The sequence below is a fragment of the Coturnix japonica genome, chromosome 2, assembly GCF_001577835.2.
Source record: "Coturnix japonica isolate 7356 chromosome 2, Coturnix japonica 2.1, whole genome shotgun sequence".
NCBI lineage: Eukaryota > Metazoa > Chordata > Aves > Galliformes > Phasianidae > Coturnix > Coturnix japonica.
In genome coordinates, this window is record NC_029517.1 from 76,022,059 (window position 1) to 76,039,743 (window position 17,685).

General features: G+C 38.9%; 1 protein-coding gene across 2 annotated transcripts; it reads left to right on the forward strand.

Annotated features, from left to right (window-relative positions):
* The first annotated feature begins 1,297 nt into the window (after positions 1–1,297).
* Positions 1,298–16,335, forward strand: INHBA (inhibin subunit beta A). Of its 2 annotated transcripts, XM_015855015.2 has the most exons (3): positions 1,298–1,410; positions 4,060–4,581; positions 15,296–16,321. In XM_015855015.2, the coding sequence occupies exons 2-3, from the start codon at positions 4,194–4,196 to the stop codon at positions 16,180–16,182; spliced, it is 1,275 nt and encodes a 424-aa protein (XP_015710501.1). In that variant the 5' UTR covers positions 1,298–1,410; positions 4,060–4,193; the 3' UTR covers positions 16,183–16,321. The 2 variants fall into 2 exon arrangements, with proteins under 2 accessions (XP_015710501.1, XP_015710500.1); XM_015855014.2 differs by lacking the exon at positions 1,298–1,410 and having other exon boundaries at positions 3,683–4,581; positions 15,296–16,335.
* Positions 16,336–17,685: the final 1,350 nt, after the last annotated feature.

Sequence of the window (17,685 nt, forward strand, 5' to 3'; positions counted from 1 at the left end):
TTCTTTGCAACAACTGGAACCCTCAGTGTCAGACTGCAGAAAAAACTAATGAAACCTGTTTCAAGAGGCTTCAATCCACAGCACATTGCAGCTTGAAAACTTATTATATGCATGTAAAAAGTGGGAAACAAAACAACCTATCTGGTCATATGTTTCCCATTAACTCCTGATTTTTTGCTCATTCTACTAAAGCTGTTGTGTGAATAGAGCACATACTTTGGTTGGAATCGGTGCTGCTCTGAGTACTCCCTGGTATCAGGGAGTTGAAAATTTCAAGTCTTTTTTTTGCCTGATCCACAGCAGTCTTATTCTGAGACAGATTAAATTTACATTACCAACAGGACATAAAAATACAATTGTAAGTACGATTCAGGCCAAAAAATAAAAAAATAAAAAATCTGAAGGATGGGGATTTTCTGGTAATCAGTGGGTGTTTTGAATGAGTAAAGACTGCATGATCATGCCATTTGTCATAAACGGTACCTCATAAAACCAGTTATTATGTGTATTTAAGAAAGGAGACTGATTTTGAATTTACTTTTGACCTTATGTATATATATTAATTTTGTACTGCCTAATTGGCAGGCAGTAATTTTTGAGTTTTGTTAATGTAAAATGAAATGGAAATTTAAGTTGGTTTTATTTCACCTGTAATTCATTTTAACTTATTTTTAGATGTCTAAATAGTTTTTAATAGTGATGTAATCTGCACGTCAAGAAGCCATGAGACTTGGACATGAGCAATATGATTCATTTTTGAAGAACTTTAAAAGTATGCCTAAGTTAACAAAAGGACATATATATACAAAGAGTGAACTAAAAATTATATCCTCTGCAAAAGGATTCTTAAGCAGATGCATTTTCCCGAATTTGAAAATAATCCAAATTTGCAGTTAGATTATCTGGTATATCCTTAGCGTGATAGCAGACTAAAACAATTTGCTAACTAGTAATTAAATATCTGGCAAATACTGCATTTGAACTAAATCAGTGTTATCTACACTACATAATATCTATAACTAGCTATGCAATAAAACAAGTTGGAGAGTGTCTTCCTGACTCATTGTGTTTGCATTCAGTCTGATTTGAAGTTCTATTCTTTAAATGGATACAGAGATCTCCACTACAAGTTGAATCCACGATATTTTGTCATGCTAGACAATTAGGAGTTTCCATTAGATAATTACCAGAAGTATGTCTCATACAGGAAAAACAGTCAATTGCTGATGTAACAGGATTAACCAATCCAGCACACTGATCCGGCCCACTTACTTTTGACAGACACTATATGTGAGTGTACACACGAGAAGTACAGTATAAAGCTTCGCATTATAAGTACCACAAAGAGGAACTTCAGCAGTTCTTAATGCACAATACAGCAGTCTCCTTCTCAGAGTGAGGACTAGAGAGGTAAAACTTTAAACCAGCTTCTTCCTTTTTAAAACTAAAACTTTTAATTCATGTGCATGCTGTTGCTATTGCTAAGGCAGTGCTGGATGAATGCATATGCAGAGCTCTGCAGCTCAGGTAATTTTATGGAAAGAATCTGAGCCATCGTTTCTGTATTTATTCAAACACTGTGTTTTTTGACATGAACATCTATGTATGTATGCATGCATATTTGTAAGTATGAATGAACTCTCTATCAATGGTACCAGCAAACTCGCTTTTAGAAAACAATGCTTTTAGAAAGTTATGCTTTAACGTTAAATCTGTCATCACCATGGCATGTGGGTATGCTACAGTATACCTATATGTAATAGACTGTGATAAGTGTACCTGTTATATAGGCAAGCAGCATACACCGCACAACATGAACTCAAATGTACTGTCTGTCTTTTAAATTGAAATGTGCCTATCTCTTACTTTTCATCAGACGCTTTTGGGATAGATACTATATTAGAACTATAAATAACGCCTTTAATTATGTCATCTGTTAGTACATCTAATCATGAATGCGTATTTTCATGTCTCTCTTTTTTTTTTTTTTTTTTTTTTTTTTTGTCCAATTAAACTCGTAGTTCTATTTCAAGCTGACTTTCAGACTTTGGGCTGTTCACAAGATCCAAGAAATTTCAATGTATTATAGCGAGGTTTGTGTTACCAAGATGGCTGCAGGGCTTATAATGCTGACAGACCTGTAAGTGTAACAGTATATAACAGTATAGCAACTGAGGTCAGTAAAACGCAGATGAGGGTGTACTGTGAATGCCTTCTAACAGTGAAAGACTTATAAAATACCTTAATTGAAAAGGACTTGAAATATATAACATTTGTAAAACTTGGTTGATTTTTCAATTACTTCTGTATGTTTCACTTACTCTAACTATAATCCCTTGCCTGTCTCTCTGCCCGCATGCCTGTAGTTATCTCACTAAAACGACAGACCTTACAATGCTTATCTTTATGAATTATTCTTTCCCACTAAAATACAATGGTTGATGGTAATACACTGAGAGGGAAATGTTTTCTGGGAAGGAGGTAAGCACACCTGAGAAGAAGAAAGAGGTTTGTGCGTGTGTGTGTGTGTGTGTGTGAGAGAGAGAGAGAGAGGGAGAATGAAAGAAGGTAAATACCAAAGAAGCAGAAGCTCTGAGAAAATCAGAAAAAGTTCAAGTCCAGCGTGAAAGAACCTCAGAAGTTAAACTCCATCAGCTGTAGTTTTCTCAGTTTCTGTTACGAACTCCAAGTGTGAAGGAGTTTGTTAGCTTTATCCTCGCTAAGTAAGGTGGAGAATGGAGATGCTGCTGAAGTTAAAGGCAATGTGAAGCCTTAACAGAGACTTCCCATTGCAGGGCAGAAGCCTTACTGGAATAAACTGCTAAGGTTCTGCTGACATGGACTGGAACTCTGGCTCCTAGCAGTGCTTTAAGATTGCATTTCACTCATTATGTCTTGATCTAATATTACGATTGTGTAGTTTAAATGGATGAAACAAAAAGTTCCTTCGAATAACAATGGGCCAAATGTAGAAGATCTTACTCAGTCTTCACTCAGACAGAATTATTATTGGCACTGATGAGGGATTTGCTTGAGTCAGGAGCAAGTACGATTTGGCCAGATGACATGTAATATGTTCCGTCTTCAAAGCATTTTTCAGACATTACTTGATTATTCCCAAACCTAAATAGGAACTTCTAGGCACAGACTAGCATAGTAGCAGGGATGTTTTTGGTTCCTGAGTAGTACCTTTGCATGTCACAGACCTGTGCCCTACCAGCTCCTCCTGCTCTCAGTGCCTGGCTTGCATTCTGCAGCTGGAGAGAGTATCAAGTATAATAGAGCCCTCCAAACAACAGGATTATTTTGTTTCTGTCAGATCTCCTGCCAGTGTTGATAACCTCCAGCATTTACAAGTGAGCAGAAAAGATCTTTTCTACTCAAGGCAGAATAGCATTCTACCCAAAATATTCTCAGCCCCTGCCATCATCCCGGTCTTGTTCACAAGCTATTTAAGATCTCCTGCTAACCCTAACAATACCATACAGGACAAGAGCAAGGTGCTCATTAATAAAAGGTTTCATTCTTCATTCATTCATGTTTCCTCTGTTTAGTTAAGCCAGAGATACTGTTGAAGGAATAAAACAAACAAAAAAAAACACCAAACCAAACCAAACAAAACAAAAAAAAAGAAAAAAAAAGGAGGGGGGACGACAGCCAGGAGGGAGCCCCAGGAGGGTCAAACTGGGAAAAAGGAAGAGTAAATTTACAGGAATTAAGAGATTTTACACAGGAGGGCAGAAAGCCTGAGTAGTGATATTTGAAGAGAGGTGTGTGTTAGAGGAGCAATGAGCATAAGGAAGCCAGCCTGCCTGTTCCTCCCCCTTCCTAATCATAGCCTTTACTCACAGACAAAACTCCCTCCCTCTCCCATTCACTCACTCACTTTAGGCCAATCCGTCCTCTCCCTCTCTCTCCCTCTCTCTGTGTCTCTCTCCTACTCTGAGACAGAGTCAGAACTCTTCTCCCTGACAGCCACTAACATCTACAGCACTTATTGCATTCAGAGAGGGAACCTGCAAACAAAACTTCACAGAAAACTTTTGGTTCTTGTTCCAGAGAATTTGCTGAAGAGAAAGAAAAACAAACAAACAAACAAACAACACAAACCAGCCCCCAAAAAAACTGTGCGTGAAGGGGGAGGAAAAGCAGGGCCTTTTAAAAAGGGAATCACAACAACTTTTGCTGCCAGGATGCCTTTGCTTTGGAAGAGAGGATTTTTGTTGGTGATTTGCTGGATTATAGTGAGGAGTTCCCCAACCCCAGGATCCGAGGGGCACAGTTCAGTCACTGACTGTCCATCATGTGCCCTCACCACGCTCTCGAAGGATGTGCCCAGCTCACAGCCTGAGATGGTGGAAGCAGTAAAGAGGCACATACTGAACATGTTGCACTTGAGGGACAGACCTAACATCACCCAGCCGGTGCCCAAGGCAGCACTTTTAAATGCCATCAAGAAACTCCATGTGGGAAAGGTGGGAGACGATGGCTATGTGGAAATAGAGGATGATGTTGGAAGAAGAGCAGAAATGAATGAAGTTGTGGAACAAACCTCAGAAATCATCACTTTTGCAGAATCAGGTGAGTGCTTAAAAACAAAGCAGTAAAACAGCCTATTTATCAGAACTGCAATTAACTTCTCTGTAGCAGTACTGCTTTATGCGAGGTTGTGAGATGAGACCTGGGGGAAGGGAGAAGGACGAATGGGGTGGGGTGGGGGGTGGAGGGGTGACGGGGACTCTGAAGGAATTTGATTTTTCTGATTTAGTCTTGCCTGCAGATTGCACTTGCTAGTCACAGGCAGACGCGCAGGGAAGAAGCTCTTTAACCCATCTCAAGCAGAAAGTCAGGCTGCAAAGGGGTGCTCCAAACTGCTTCTGAAACCAAAGTACTTGCACTAAAGTACTGGATTGCAGTGCTGATGGTGAAAGAAAAAGGGCTCAAGGCATTTGGGGATTTTCTAAGGACAGAAAAGTAAGCTGCAAACTACTTGAGAAACTGCCCTTTAAAAATTACAGTGGAAGTTATAAAATCAGATGAGCCAGCTTTAACTTTTAGAAGTGAGAGGGCTTTTTTGTTTTCTAATTTAACACAGCATCTTCGGCAATAAAGAGTTGCAGGGACTGTCAGATGACTTCAATAGAATTGGACAAGTTGCTGTAGCTGATCCAATTTGTAATGCAGACTTCTGCATGATGGAAAAAAAAATTCTGCTCCTAAACTGCTTCTGCCAAAAAGAAAAAAGAAAAAAGAAAAAAAAAAGCAACTTTGATAGTTTATATTTTGAACTTTTTCACAGTTCTGTTTTTTCCTAACTCTTGTATAGTAAGGGTTAAGAATATAGATATTTATTAACTAATGGCTAAGGCTCACATCAACTGCCTATCAGAAACAGCTTTAAAGTTGTAGTTTACTGTCTTATTCCTACACGAATAGGACAAAAACTCATTTTAAATCAGTGGATGTGTATGTGCATATGTATCTGTTTGCATATATATGTTTATGCATGCATCAATGTCAATATCCTGCAAAAACTCTATCATCTAACAGCAACTTTTTATGATGCTGTCTAGCCAAAGCATTTTTCCTGTTGCCAAGACAGTTTTAAAAGAATGTCATTGTTTTGTTTGGTACAGCATATGGTAGGCAAAGTATGCAAAGGAACACCAAACATTTTTGTTTAAAAGTTTGCTGCAGCAGTATAAACAATTAAGACAACACTCAGAGTTTCCAGTCCTGAAAACCTGTTGACTCAGATGTTCTGTTTGCAGGGAAGCCATGCATAAGAAGTGTGCATGCTTTTAAGATCAGACATTCCTGCTGCCTGTCCAATTTCCAACTGCACAGGGACCCCTCGCCTTCGGTGTTCTTGTCAATACACACATTATCAGTCCCTTCAGCATGCAAGCTCAGGCTTTTTTTCTTTTTTCTTTCTTTCTTTCTTTCTTTCTTTCTTTCTTTCTTTCTTTCTTTCTTTCTTTCTTTCTTTCTTTCTTTCTTTCTTTCTTTCTTTCTTTTTTTTNTTTTTTTTTTTTTTTTTTTTTTTTCCATCCCCACCACTTCAGAAAGCAGGCAGACATCAGTGCCAGAGGTCCCCAGAACCAGGGGTGGCTCAACCTTAGTTTAGAAATGAGCTTTTAAAAGCAGCGAAATCTCTACGAGTCAGATTCCCCACCTGGTATTCAGCAGCTCATTCTGAAACATATATGGCATGAGCAGTGGTTTCTCGTCCCTGTGTGAGTCCCAATCATTTGTAAACACATTATTGTCTCTCCTGAGCTCTCACACAAAGGAATTTGGAATTTGATATATGCCCACTCAGTACGACATTCTCCAACGGCGGCTCTTGAAGCCAATGGCTCCCAGGGCCACGTGAGCAGAGAAAATCATGCCCAAGCCCACAGGCTGGCCAATAGTTCAGCCACTAATCCCCCTGCTGCAACAACCCCACACCAGTGCATCACTGAATTTGATTTAGATAGTATTGTCCCATAACTGATAGCCAAATTCATTTAAGAAGACTTATGTTATATGTTATGGAGCATGTTAGGGACATATGCTATGTTCCTATGCCTTTCCTTTCTTGCTCTCCTCTCCAGCTCCCCACCAAGCCTGTCCTGGAAGGCTACTCCAGGCCCACATCCCATGCATGATAGGCTTTTAACTGCAAGAAACAACCTAGAAACTGAGTTCTACGCTTTGGCTTACTGTGGAAATGTTAACTCCACTCTGCAGAGAGACTTCCAGTTGTTGAAACATTACTTTTCATCTGTAGCTGTTCATAGTTGGAGCCTCACTAACAGTGGTGGACCCACCATTCTGCACAGGTTCCAGGGCTGCAATAACTTGAGAAAACTTTTCCTGGGTTCTCTTTCATTTCTCCACCAGCAGTATTGTGTCTCAACTTTATTTTGAGGAAACTGAGACAAAAAGAAGGCAAGTAGTGTGTCAGATAGGAATTATTAGGAATAAATAGTCAGGAACATACTATAGCCGCATGAGCAGTTACCAGTGTTCACTCTGTAGAAACTGGAATAAGTTTAAAGCACCAAGGAGCAAAACTGAGTGTGTTACTCTCACAGTCAGATTAAAGTTCTTCCTGCTTTTAATATGAAACTTGCTGCTTCTCCAAAAGGGGATAGAAAATCAATGAAAATGAATGGAAGCATATTGCCTTATATCAAATAAATGTCTACTGAAAGAGAAGTAAGACTTTAGGCTTTTTGCTCCTTTAGGTATAACTTGACATAAGCCAGCCATTCCCCTTACCTTTTAGAAGCCATGTTTACTGCTTGCCTTCATAAAAAAAGCAGTATTTCCATCCTTCACTAGCTGTATCCTCAGACATACAATGAAACTGAGTGAATGAACAGACAGTACCCTGTGCATGTGGCTCTGGCTTGAGACTGCTCTTTTATAAAAATTCAGGTGAGCACAGGATACAGACAATTAGGAGAAAAACTACATGCAGTGAACTTGTCTGAAACACAGGTGTAGTTACGTCCAGGAAATCAGCAAAATAGTTGGCAGGTAGTTTTCACAGCTAACAAATCCAGGCAGATCTTTGCAAATGTAATGACTGTATTGGGCAAAAGTTTACAAATGCACCCTACTGTCCTCTGGCACTTTTACAAGTAAAACATGGAAATGATTTTCTACTTGCATATCAAACTGCAATTGCTAACCTCGATTAGTTCTGCTATGAGGATAGCTGTGCCAGAGCTCTGTGGGTTCCTTCAAGGACTTAGAAATTATTTTGAGGAGAGGGATCATATACATTTAAACAAATCCAACAGGTTCTATAACTGAGATAGCCTGCACTCATAAAATGTGGTTGTCCACTAAGTCCTTCATTATTTTAAATAGGTCGCTGATTAAGCAGACCTGGGATTTTTCCAAGTAAATTTGATCCTGGCAACTAAACTGCCAATTAAATGGGTTGCTAACATCAGCCCCTGAAATGTTGATGGGAATTACTGTGTAGAAACATAGAAATCCAAAGGCTTATCATTAGGTGAACTGTCGGGGGGGGAGGGGGGGGAAGGATAGAAAAGTCTGACAGATATTTACATTGCTTCTGCTTTTTTGTACCCCTTCACATAGTTGCAGGTAAACTGCCTTGATCTTGTAACACCTACTTTTATTTTCAGATATGCGTAGGTGCACATTCACAGCTTTTCTTAGGAAGATGCCTACTCCTATAAAGCCAGGCTGGCAGATCAGGAGGAGGAAAAGGATGGGCCATTCATGACTCTAAATAATTTCATCAGTTTGCTCTTGGAAGGCAGTATATTTAACGATATGGCTATCTGTGCTGAATAAGGAATGGCCACGAGAGGGCACAATCCAAAGGCTTTTTGCTCCATGTAGGCAACCTTGCAAGCTCCTATTATACCTAACTAAATCCTGAATCCCAGAGATCTTTAAGCTTATGTGTAGCTTCTCTGAGTGGAGCTCTTGTTTCTCTCTTCTGGGTTATTTAAGAGGCAGAGATTCACTGCAGTGGAAGACTGCAAGTAAAATAATGTGCCAGAGGAAAAAAACTGATTAAATGACGGAAGCTAGATGTTCTGGAAATCTGAAAAAATCAGAAACGTTCATTATTATTTTTTACCAGATACTGTGAAATGTGACCGTGATTCATCATCTGAGCTGATTTTCTCATATCTGTTTTTAAAGCAGCTTTTAACTTTTAGAAAACAAGTCTCCTTCCCTCCACTTTTATTTTGTTTTGTTTTGTTTTGCTGTTGTTGCTTTGTTTTGTTTTGTTTTGTTTTTTTTTCCTTTGGCATATTTTATCAAAGATTTCAAGTTTAGCAAATGAAAGCAAGTTACTTCCAGAAGAAGAATGCCATTCTGTATTTATCTGTTTCACTGTAAGAAAATGTGAGAATTCAGAGAGGCTGGTTAGTTGGAGAACAATTTGAGAAAGCATGGATGAATCTGAGAAGGTGGGAAACCAGATTATGAAAAGATACCTGAGAGAAAGAGAGAGAGAGGGAGGGAGAGAGGGAGAGTGTGAAAGTAGTGCATGGGTCCCTGCCTGTGGTTAGCCATGCATAGGTACACAAATATAGCTGGAAATACATGAGAATGTATTTGCTTGTATTTGTGTAGAAGCATGTCCAGAGGCATGAATATGCTAGAGAAGGCACACTTATACTGCTGAACCCGCACCACTGAAATGGGAATAGATTCCTACATATAACTATGTACGCATATGTGACTTCCTGAATGTAAGGTATACCTACACTGCATACATGTAAATTTATGCTGAGCAGTTCTTCTATCCCCTTATATCTATATGAATATGAAAAAACAGTCTCATGTCATGCAACAGTTTTGCAAGATGTAATTCAGAACTGAGCCTTAGTCTATTGAAAGTTGAAGGTTTTGCTATATTCACTTCAGTGGACTTGTGTATTAGACCTTAACACACAGAAATTAAGTATTTGAATGAAAAGAAATGCAGCTTCTGATGCATTTGATCTTAGAATTTAAAACAAAATACCACAAGTGTGTACAATAATAATAATAATAATAATAATAATAATAATAATAATAATAATAATAATATCTTTTCTGAAAGACAAAGGCTCGGTATTATTTATATCTTGAAATATGTTATTGGTGCAAGCGACTCTAAAATTTCCTCTGGCTATTTTAGATGTAAATGTAAAAAACAAATAATAAAAAATCTCAACTGAACAAAAACCTTTTCTCTTTCTAAATATTGAATACCATTTGGGGGAAGGGCTTTCAATTTGGAAGGTGCTTTAGACTGTGGATGTAAAGTGTTTCCCTCTTGACAAAATAGCAAAGGAGAGTCAAGGTTCACCAGAACTGAATTATTTCACATTCTGAATGACCTTGTCAATGCCTCTTTGGGTTAAGTTTTCAAGGAAAGTTATTTAAATAAGGTTGCTGCTGCTTTCTCTTCCACAAATGCTTGGGGAATATTTTTTTTTGTTTGTTTGTTTTTTCTTTTCTTTTTTTTTTTTTTTTCCTTCTCATAACAAAAATCCCTTTAAGCTTGCTGAAAAGAGTATATGAACATAACGATAAATTGTTTATTTGTGCCATAATTCTAGAGGTAACAGTCACCCGGACAGGGAGCAGAAACAAAACTGTGCAACCCAGATGACCAGTCACATACATGAGGTGTTGAATAGATAGAATAAATCATTTGTCAGTGATCCATACACAGAAACAGCCACAGCCTAATCACAGTAATAACACATTCGTAATAATCAGCCTGCCCAGGAGATAATTGTCAGACGATAACAGTGCTAAATTCACTGAATAAATTCTGTACCCTGAACAATTCATCCAACTCCAGTGGTCACTCATTAGTAAACATTTTGAGCAATTATCTCTCAATAACTGTGCTCCTCTCTTCACTCTCTTTATAGGAACCTTTCTAGTAACCTATTTTTTTTTTCTGTCTCCTGGGGAACGGAAATGAGAAGTGAAGAGAAGGATGCTTTTGAATGTAATTACACATTGGTACGCTGCACAAATTCCCCCAAATCTAAACATAGGCAGTAGTAAATTACCAACTAAAAAAGGAAAAAAAAAAAAAGCCCTTGCTTTGTATGGAAAAACAGTTCACATACAGTATAAATATAAAAATGGCTCAAAATGAAACAGTGGTGAAGAATGGAAATTTAAAGTAACAGTGCCTTCTTCCACACAGCATTTTTGAATGGAGAATTTAAATGCTACTTGTTAAGAGAAATTAAGAATAAGTCACATGACTGTTAGGAAGCATAATCACTTTCATTCTGAAAAAAAAACAAATCAGCCTTAATCATTTAAAAGCATGTGGTTATAGGGGAAAAAGTAATTTAAAGTATTAGCATTTTACTCAAAACTAAACAAAACCAAACAAACGAAAACCACTTAAGTGTATAGTTTAGGCCCTCCCTTGAACACATGCAGCTCAAGCTAAGCAGGCATGACCTTGAGGCAGGTTGCAAGCTGCAAATCAGTGTTTTTGACTACACAATTACATCCAGTGGTCCTGTAGGTGGGATCCTTTAGCCCCAAAGGCCAAACCCTGCTTGGTGGGCCCAGCCTCAGGCCCTCTACGCTGGCTGTGCCTGGGAGCAGGCCAGGCCTCTGGCTTGGACCCTGAAAGCCTTTGTGGAGGCTCTTGCGAGTGAGGTACCTGTGTGAGCACCTCACCCATGTTTGGGTTTCTGTCCTAAAATGGTGTGTGAGCACTGAAAAGAAATATATATGTGAGCAAACCCCTCATGCTTATATAGTGATGCAGCACTCTTTCCATTCAGTAACTCCTTCCCTTAAACATTTTAGCATAAACGCACTATGTCATAGGGCTTGTGTTTTTAACCATCTTTCGTGGATTTTGCTATGTTCCTGGCACTGCTGGGTGGTTCCAGCAGAATCCCAGCTTTCTTTCTGGAAGAGCATTTAGCCCAAGAGCAGAGAGGTGGCCTCTCCAGGACACTGGGAAGTGGAGATGAAGAAAAGCAATCATGTGGGGCCCAGTGTAATCCGTCATCTCCTTTTTCTGTTGCTTTCTTCAACAGTAACAATTCAGCCTGTTGACTCTGCTGTTTATAGGAGTGCTGAAGTGTTGAAGGCATTACCACTGCTGGTCTAGGGGTCTTAGTGCCAGAGTAAGGCAGGAGGAGCAGGATGACTACAAGTACAAAAATATGCCTGTAAATCAGCTGTGGCAGATGAAAAGTCAGGACAAAAGGATAAACCAAGTGTAATTATGAAAGTGATACTGAGCCCAACTTTCAGGAGGGTCTCCTTTTTCCTTTCAAGTAGATGAACATCATATATCTCTAACAGTTTGAATGGGGTTGTTAACTCAGGCTGGAAGGAAAAGACTGCTAAATCCCTATGCAAAATGTGGATAAAATGAAATTCAGCAGAATTTTGGTCTTGGGACAACTGAAGTGTACACTCTAGTGCAGTACAGAACATTTTGGAGATATAAAGATCCTGTAATAAAGTGAACATGTAATAATTGTAAGCCAGATTCAAAGATTTCCATTCAATTTCAATACAGATCAAACTTGGACTTCAAAATGAACTGATCTGAGCTTAAGTAACCTTGCAAAAACTGCAGGATTCATACCATTTGTGCTGTGTGATTGCAATACAGTAATACTGAATGTGGAGAGAGCTCAGAAAAGCTTTTCTTCCTGATGTGAAAGTATGATTCAGTTCTGGACCATTCCTAGTATCCTTGTAAAAAGATCTGAGAAAGGAAGTGATTTTTTAAATTGTTATTAAACCTTTCATTAGCTATGCAGGTGTGAGGACTCAGTATTTCATATCATGAAGTAATATAAGGTTCATATAAGCTTCCTAAATCTTCTCTCTTCAGGAGCTGAATCAACCATTTGTGTGTGAAAATGCAGCTAACCACATCCAGGGAGTGTGTTACTGTAGGTAACAACCTACAGGGAGGCTCTTATTACTGAATAAGGACAGGTCATCTACTTCCTTGCTCTAGGTTACTTCCCTACAGTGAAAGGAAGTACTGCAAGTATGCTCCTATGCCTTCACTTTCTAACATCTTTAGTAGTGAGAAAAACAAACAAACAAACAAACAAAAACAAACAAACAAAAAACTTTCACACTTACAGGATCATATGAATCTTTTTTTTTTTTCACGTAACATCAGTCAGAAAGAATGATTGCATTGGTACACTTCTAGACCACTGCATAAGTTCATATGAATATTTACTGTTGAAGTTATGTCGCTTTGTAACTATTTTCAGTTCCCACTAGAATGGAAATTATAAAATATGAAATACCATGCATTAACACTTAGCAACATTAAGTTATTCAGTAACATGGGGCTGTCCAGCTTTTCTGGCCTGCTGGGCACTGCAGCTTCTTCCCCTGTCAGTGTAGCAGGCACAGCTCAGAAGCCCTTGTCAGAGCACATGAGAGGGCCCATCATCAGTATCCATGTCCAGTACAGCTGATCCCGCCTAGCACCAGAACTGCTGTCTGTGCTCATCGTGGCACCTCAGGAACATAAAAGTTTTGCATTTATCATTGTGTTTGTATTTGTGTATATAGCTATTTACTGCCCTGGTCTGATTTGCTCTAGGGAAAGAGGAGCTCCTGGAGTAGCCCGCTCCCCTCAGAAAGGGACCATCAGCACTGTGTTAAAGAAAGAGATGAGCTTGAAAGCAGCAGCTTGCTCTGTGAGACAAGGTCTGGGAGCTGAAGATGCAGGCTGGATGAGTGGCACTCACAGGCCTTAGAAGTGTCCATTCTGATAGAGCACATTCTGTATAACATCTCTATGTAGAATGCGGCCAGTCTCTAGAAGCAGGTTTGCTTTGGACTGGTGGAACATCACTGTACACCTCCACGTGCCCTTGAACCCAGGAGGGTGGGGATTAGTGTCTTATCAGCTAACCTTTAATCCAGGGCAGCTTTGCCACAATTGCATATCCAGAATGGAAAAACTAATGTTACCCTCTGATAGCTACCTAATGATACTGAACAAATCTCATTTAAAAAAATACTACAAAAATAGTAACTCCAATACTCTCCAGAACTTACCTTGTCTTTTCTACAGTCTGTTTTCTAAGTCACAGTCTCATAGGTTCACCTATCTGCCTTGGAAGTTAATGGAGCTAACTTTGGAGATGTTCATCAGCAAAGTCTGTGAGAAACAGTTAACACAAACCATGTGTTTTCCTACCTTGTTGACAGAACTGAGTCTACAATTTCACACTCTCACAAACAAAAACCACAAACAAAACACTGCACTAGCCCTTTGGCCACTCTAAATTAGACATGTTTGTCTCCTTGACCTGGGAATGCCACCAAGGAAAGCTGAACATGTCAGTGCAAGGACTTTGCAGAGGAGGAAAGCAACAGGTAGCTCAAGGGGCAGTACAGCCTACAAACACACTTTAGAAACCAGAATAGTCAGGGAGCTCATACTAGAGGAGTTCAGAGACAGCGGGAAATGAGGAGCAGAGCCTTGCTGCCACAGGAGCAGTTTTTGCTCTATGCTTCCAACCACTTCTTTGTTCATCACTTGCCCTTTCCAAGGTACAAAGTTCCCCTTCCCTGACAAGCAGTGCTATTGCATAGCAAAACAGATCAACAGTCATGAGTTGTTCAAAAATAATATCAGTGAAAAACTGGTAATTATGAATATTGCTTCTGTCTAGCTAAGGTGAGATATCTGCGCATTTCACACGTGACCTCTGGCCTCCATAATGAGAAAGAACAGAAGATGCTATCAGGGCTTTTCCTTTTGTTACGAAAACAGAGAAGTTCCTCTCTTAAAAAATAATATACCTTCCCCCCAGCAAATTCATTCTTTCTTAACTTTTTTATGCTCTAGTGATCAAATCATTAAACAGCCCTCATTATTCATTCCAACTTCTGCCAGGGATATGAGCTCTGTATCAGAGAAACACCCCCTCACCATCATAATCATCATCATGACATCTCAGCAAGTTGATACAATTATGCCAGAGAACCATCCTTATAATTATACAGTTCTTTAGCTCATTTTTTTTTTTTTTTCAGTGTGTTCACCATTACTATAATCGCTGCAAGTACAGTGTGTTAAATTAAGAACAGAAACTACAGCTAACATCTCACAGGATGAAGAATCTGCCTGCTGCAATTCTGTAATTCTTTACAATTTAGCTGCTAACCTCTCAACGCTTATATTTTGGTATTTCTTTGTTTTTGAGAAAATTGATATTTACTACTCATTTTAAGATGCACATGATGATGGTGTTTTGCAGAGGGAAAAAGGACATTGCTCCCACCTCATTTTCAAAAGAATTGTCAAAGAATTGGCAGGACTGGAACCCACTCCCCAGCTTTAGCAATTAGGCTTAGATTTATGTGGATGGTACATGTAGTCACAGGCTGTCATCACAAATACATTTTTGCCTTTCAGCTAACAGTGATCACTAAGACACTAATTCTTAGCAGCTACTGGAGCTTATTTACCATGAAATGCTTTGTGTAAATGAACATAAAGATCTCAGTGCTATAACAAAATGCTTAAAATATGCTACTGGAAATGTTAAAATATGATACGGAGAAACAACGGACAAACTAATAGCTTTCTGAAGAGAGAATTTGCACAAAAGAAATCGAGGAGGGGATTGGGTGAGGGAGGATTAGAACAGAAGAATCATAAAAATGTGGAGTCAAATAGGAAACCTAGGGAGCTCCATGCCTGCAGTGACAGTGAAGTCTAACAGAATGTAAATCGACATACTAACTAGCTCTTCCTGTCTATTTTCATTTACCAAATCAGGAACACCCAAGAAAATGTTGCACTTTGAGATTTCCAAGGAAGGCAGTGAATTATCAGTGGTTGAACATGCTGAAGTATGGCTCTTCTTGAAGGTCTCCAAGGCCAACCGGAGCAGGACAAAAGTCACCATCCGCCTGTTTCAACAGCAGCGGCAACCAAAAGGCAACTCTGAAGGAGCAGAAGATATGGAGTATGGGGGGCTGAAAGGTGAAAGGAGTGAAACTCTGATTTCAGAAAAAGCAGTAGACACTCGAAAGAGCACTTGGCACATCTTTCCTGTCTCCAGCAGTGTCCAGCGACTCCTGGACCAAGGCAAGAACTCCTTGGATGTGCGGATTGCCTGTGACTTGTGCCAGGAAACTGGGGCCAGCCTGGTGTTACTAGGCAAGAAAAAGAAAAAGGAAGATGATGGGGAAGGGAAAGAAAAGGATGCTGGAGAACTCACAGGAGAAGAGGAGAAGGAGCAATCACACAGGCCCTTCCTGATGATGCTTGCCCGGCACTCAGAGGACCGCCAGCACAGACGGCGGAGGCGAGGCCTGGAGTGTGATGGCAAAGTTAACATCTGCTGTAAGAAGCAGTTTTTTGTCAGCTTCAAGGACATAGGATGGAGTGACTGGATCATTGCACCTACAGGTTATCATGCTAACTACTGTGAAGGAGAGTGCCCCAGCCATATAGCAGGCACATCTGGTTCATCATTATCTTTTCACTCCACTGTAATCAACCATTACCGCATGCGGGGCCATAGCCCCTTTGCCAACCTCAAGTCATGTTGCGTGCCCACAAAACTGCGGCCCATGTCCATGCTGTACTACGACGATGGCCAGAACATCATCAAGAAAGATATACAAAACATGATTGTGGAGGAATGTGGCTGTTCATAGACATGTATGCATGAGACCCTTCTCTTTACATTGTAAAGAAAATGTTTTAAAAGCGCAAGAGGAAAGACCTGGCATGGTGTATAACCTTTCTGAACAAAACAATCATCTGAAATACAGGAAAAAAAAAAAAAAAAAAAAACCCAACAAAAAAAACCCAACAAAAACAAAAATTAAAAAAAAAACAAAAACAAAAAACATAAAATGGAAAAGAAAAAAAAGGAGGGGGAAGGTTTTTTTGTTTCTTTGTTTTTTTTTTTTAAAAAAAAAGACTTATGGAGAAGAGGAGTACAGCTATTAAGAGGAAGAAAGCTTCATGAACCCAGGCTTGAATGAGATACATCTGAATGGCAATATGGGTTGGGGAGTTTCTCCTTCCTTTCAGTGTGCTCCTTGTCTTATTAGTATATTAAGCATTAGTTATCACTAGAGGAGTTGTGTTCCCTCTTCTAGTTACCCATCAGTTCAAGCCTTGGTAGCAGCTCATGTAACCTGCAGCAGTTTGGACTGAGTCCAAAATGTTATTGAAATTTCTTGAAAAGCCGTGTGTATGAACACTACATTCACTGGCACTTTCCTCCCAAATTTACGGAGGTACTGAGTAGGTGTGTAGTGTTTGTGTGGACATATATGTATCTACATATTTATATACATATATTTATACATACAGACACCACACACTTACATATATTTATTCTGATAAAGGGACAAAATTGTGCAGGTGTATACACCTTTATCTTCTGCACTAGATTTGCAAAAAGAAAAGAGAAAAAAGAAAAAAGAAAAATGAAGAAAAAAGATTAAAAAAAGAATGAATGAAAGAATAAAAGTTACATTTTGAAAAGGTGCTTACGATGTTAAAACTATGCAACCTAGTTGGTTTGAAACTGTTTACCTGCAAGAAAATGAAAGAAAAAGCAAAAACAAAAACAAAAAAAAAACAAAAACAAAAAAAAACAAAAACAGAAAGACTTTTTTATAAATGGAAGTAACTTGTTTAAAAAAAACAAAACAACAACAAAAAAAAACAAACAAAAAACAAAAAACAAACAAAAAAAACCACATTCTTCAGTGAGAGATACTTGAAAGGAATATGTTTGTCCAGATACTGGAGCCAAACATTTCTATATTTTGTAAAAAAAATTTTTAATCGTTTACTATTTGCACTATGATGGTGTCTGACCTGTCTAATCCTTATTTAACAAACATTTGCAAGGGAGAGTGGTTGGGCGTGGGAGGGGTTGAGAGCTGCATTTATTGTGAGCTATACAAGAACTGCTATGGCAGACAAAAATAGCTATTTTTATTATTATTATTATTATTATTATTATTATTTTGTACCTTAAAGTGAATAGACATATACACCAAAGACATTTTTTGCGAGCCTCTAAAAAGTCTATTTGTGGTTGGTACCATTCACTTGTAATAAGTTACAGGTTGAGTTAAGAGTCAGTTGGTTGATTGCATTCAGGGTAGTACATCTGCTAACCAGTTAAATTAAAATTC